General features: G+C 37.3%; 1 protein-coding gene across 1 annotated transcript; it reads right to left on the reverse strand.

Annotated features, from left to right (window-relative positions):
- Window positions 1–304: 304 nt before the first annotated feature.
- gemin7 (gem (nuclear organelle) associated protein 7) lies at window positions 305–2,809 on the reverse strand. The gene is made up of 2 exons (XM_055045547.1): window positions 2,737–2,809; window positions 305–1,483 (listed from the first exon to the last, which is right to left on the reverse strand). The coding sequence occupies exon 2, from the start codon at window positions 1,472–1,474 to the stop codon at window positions 1,088–1,090; it is 387 nt and encodes a 128-aa protein (XP_054901522.1). The 5' UTR covers window positions 1,475–1,483; window positions 2,737–2,809; the 3' UTR covers window positions 305–1,087.
- Window positions 2,810–4,172: the final 1,363 nt, after the last annotated feature.

Here is a 4,172-nt window from a genome sequence, read left to right on the forward strand (position 1 = left end):
ACAACCGGCTTAAATATTTTGATTGCACAAACTGCATCATTAACACAATAGATGGAAAGAATTTAAATAGTACAGAAGTTGCCTCATAATCTTTCCCACATTGATACAGTTATAATGGCTTCTCAAAGGCAGTTGCTCATCTCTTCCCATCTTTTACTGTATTCACAGCAGATGTGCTCATATCTGCTGATGATCATTTAATTAGGAGTATTTTGTGCTTCTTTAACTCCCAACAGCATCAACCAGGCTGTACTAAAATCTTCCATGCATATATAGCTGATCTGCTTTGCTTTCAAGTTTGTCATTGAGGTTAGAGTGCTTTTTATTTGAGCATAAATAATAAAATACATCAGTTTTGCATGTCAGTTTGGTCTAAAATAACTAATTTTAATTATCTCTGCATTTTCTACAACAGGCTGTTTGATATCACTTACAAATGTCATAATGTAGTCTAAGATGTTTAAAGTTGCTTGCATGACAGAGAAACTAATGCTTATTAAACAACCAACAACAAGCTTTCTGTTTGAAAAAATATTAGCTGAAGTTTTGTTTGTATGCAGTTTTTTATTTCCCTTTTGTCTAAATGAAAAGTATTCAAAACCATATTTGAACAAAACTTTTTAAACAAAGTACAACATAAAACATAAAGGTAGAAAGTGTGAGAAATATAAACCAAAAATAAACTTGTTGCATGTCAGAAGATGATGGAAATGCTGCCATTTAGGTGAGATGTTGTTATATTAATATCAGGCAGCATGTCAGGAAGAGGATGACAACTGAAGGACTGAGAATCAAACTGTGAATAAAACTGAAATACTATCAAACTCCCAGCAGACAGTATCAGGTTCAGCACTTGGTTTCTGATCAAAAGGTAGAAAAATATCTTTTTAACAAAGTGTTTGGTAAGAATACAAACACTTTGTTCATGACGAATAAATGGCTCCCTCTTGTGGTGGCACTTAAACAGTTCATGGATGCAAGATCTGAATATGAATCTTACATTTTTGTAAAGATATTGTACAATAATATCATCCTGACGCGAGAAGGCCGTCGCTGAGATCAAAACATGGGATTCGGGCTCAAAGTGTCATAAATCGAATGTAAATGAAATGACATCCTGACTTCTGATGAGGGCCTCTTTTTGCACCCCGATGGGAGTGTGCAGGTCGGACACCTGAAAGTTCAGCACGTCGATGTCAGACGCCCCAAACGTGGCCTCGACGTTGACCTTCTCGTGCATGTGAAACCGAACCTTCTTGTTGGACATGGCGAGCAGACAGCGCAGGAAGCGCTCTCTCAGCACCGAACGTGCATGCTGCTCCTCCTGCAGCTGCTGGGGGTCCGACTCTGCCGTGGCTGAAGTGGGGATGGACGTGCGGCACAGAGCGATGAAGCGAGGAGAGTTCGGGTCGAATCCACGGCTGTTCGGGTCGGGACCTTTCGGTAGGCGAAGCACAGGCACTGGTGTGGCCATGTTGAGATTCTGTTAAAAAAAAAAAACGATTCCACAAGAATGCTTTTCAAGGTGATTTTTCATCCACAAGAATGCTCATGGAGGATTCAAAGTGGGCTACTTTGCCAACTATCTTAACATAAAGCCATTAGATAATTTAAGGAGTACAGTCAAGATAAAGATGAGACCCTAAAGTAGAGGAGGTTCAGGCTTCTATTCAAGCAACCTGGGCCTCCAATGTACCTCAGCACAGCCACATATGCCTCAGCAGTGATACAGTATTTTATGCAACAGGAGTGTCAACTACATATTGAGGGCATGTCCTATGTAGTGCATAGCTAATCAGACAATTAATCTTTATTAACACACAAGTCCATGGTTACAGAGATTAAAATAAATAAATAAACATAAAACCATAGACAAATAGTTATAAAAGCAATGTTAATTTAGAATGACTACATAGAAGGTTACATGCAATTAAAATAAATCAAGTTACACGAAAACTTTAAAAGTTATGATTCTGTAGGATTTGTGAGTGCTGAGGCTATACTGTTTGCAGCACCATTCAATTGTCATAAAGAGTAAACATTAACACTCTTAAATGTGGTTTGAAATGCAAACCGCTGTGGTTAAACTGTGTTCTAAATGGTGGTGCTAAATGTGCCCATACACAAATTGATTGACAGCGCTAAGACCCCTGATTGGATGTTTCTGTCCAGTAGGGGTGCATTTCTGCAGAACCAAGAAAGAGAAGGACTCATGTCATGCAGGGACATGAGAGAACTATGTTAAAACAGTTTTAACAAAAATAACATTTTTACAGAAATCACTTCATGCAGCTTCAAACAACACCAGGTTCACAGTAACTTCACTCACTAGCAGTGGTGTTTGACTAAATGGAGATTAACACGTTGTCTGCTTTTAATCATCCTCAAAAACATTTCTAGAAAGCTTGAACTGAGGGACGTTTAGCCTTTCATCCTGCTTGCTTCTAACAAAATAACACTTAACAGCAAAATACCTTATATTATGTTGCACCCCATATTAAAGAGCTGCTGCATACCAACACTAAACCAACACTGTGTGCACGCTGTCACCGTGCATTCATCCGGTGCTACAGGCTACCAGCTGCATGAACGTTCATATTCTAACTCATTAGCGGGAAACAGTTTGAACAACAAACCTATTAAATTGAATTTAGTTTCGGGTAATACTCATAGAAGGTTCGTGAAGCTGAAACTGAACCTTTAGCACATTGTAAGTATGTTATTTATTGTACTTACTGACGGCTTGTTCCTGTTAGTAACGTTAGCAGTTGCTAACAGACAACATTTGTAGTAGGTTGTCTTCTTCCTCCCCTTGATCGAAGAAGGCAAACGAATTGTTGGTGTACTGCTGCCCCCTTCAGTTCACATAATGTCATTGCCTAAAATCGTCTAATCCAGATTTTGTGAGAAAATGTAACTTTTTAAATGTGTTTATGCTTCGTCTCTTTGTTTCAAATAAATTCAGAATAAAAAAAGATTATCACACCTGAATATGGTATTTAAATACTTTACTCCTTTAAAAACCATGGAATCTTCTTAATTTGTCCACTTCATTATTTCCCTTCTCAATGTTTTCTCCAAAGGGTTTTTGCACATTTTGTTCTGCCTGGGTTTTGTAGGCAAATATGCCTATTTATCTATTAATGCAGATTTAGTAGCAATTCTAACATAAAATGACTGTCACATCAAAGGAGCTGCCTCTAAATTCTGGCATGAACACATTTTTTCCAGACCAAATAACATCTGTCCAAACTGATTGACATCCTGTCTTTATATCCTTGAAGATGATTTGTCACTGCAAAACAGACTGTTTTGCTTTTGTCTCCGATTTTGAATCAGCACAGACCCACAGTCTGGGTGGAAGGATGTCAGTTGGATTCCTGTCAGTATGTTAGTCTAGCAGGATTCAGATGCTTTGTAATGGACACAGTCACAGTCAGTACATCAGATTTTTACACACATATATGCATGCTGATTTGACACTTTCTCAAGCTGCTGCCAAAGGTAAGATTTAAATTGTTCCTGTTTATTTCTTCATAGCTGATTATTATCTAAATACTTATACACTACATCTTATGGTATTTTTCAGCTTTCGTGTTAAGCTGTTATTGTCTCTTTCCGAAATACAGCTCTGGAAAAAGGCTACCATAAAATTATCAGATTATGTGATTTTACTTTTATAGCTACATGTTTGAGTAAAATGAGCATTGTCCTTGTATTATATGAACTTGTGACAACATGTCTCAGAAATTCCAAGCAAAAACGTAGTATTTATTAGCAGGAAACGAGAAACAGTCAAAAATAATTAAAAAGACGCACTGCTCTCAGACCACAAATAATGCAAAGGAAACAAGTTCATATTCATTTAGAAACAACAACACTGATGTTTTAACTCAGTCAATCAATATTAGGTGGAATAATCAGGAGGTTTTCAGTGGGATTCAGTGCAGTGGGCTCCAGATCTGTATTTCACACAGAACAAAGTAGCATAATCGAGGAGTTGTTTGCAAATACAATCCACCTCATTGTTTACCTTCTGTTTTTTGTAATAAGAAACAATTATTGTGATCTTTACTAAATGTTTTTTTCTTCTTCTCCACACCAATAATATGCAAAGCCTGACTTTTCTTCTAAAAGTGCACATTTTGAGTTCAGCATGTTCATGTACTCCA

This window comes from Poeciliopsis prolifica, unplaced genomic scaffold (assembly GCF_027474105.1).
Source record: "Poeciliopsis prolifica strain line A6 unplaced genomic scaffold, Auburn_PproV2 SCAFFOLD022, whole genome shotgun sequence".
NCBI lineage: Eukaryota > Metazoa > Chordata > Actinopteri > Cyprinodontiformes > Poeciliidae > Poeciliopsis > Poeciliopsis prolifica.

Bases quoted from the DNA above. Each gene is read 5' to 3' on its own strand.
- gemin7 (XM_055045547.1), bottom strand. From the start codon at position 1,474: ATGGCCACACCAGTGCCTGTGCTTCGCCTACCGAAAGGTCCCGACCCG.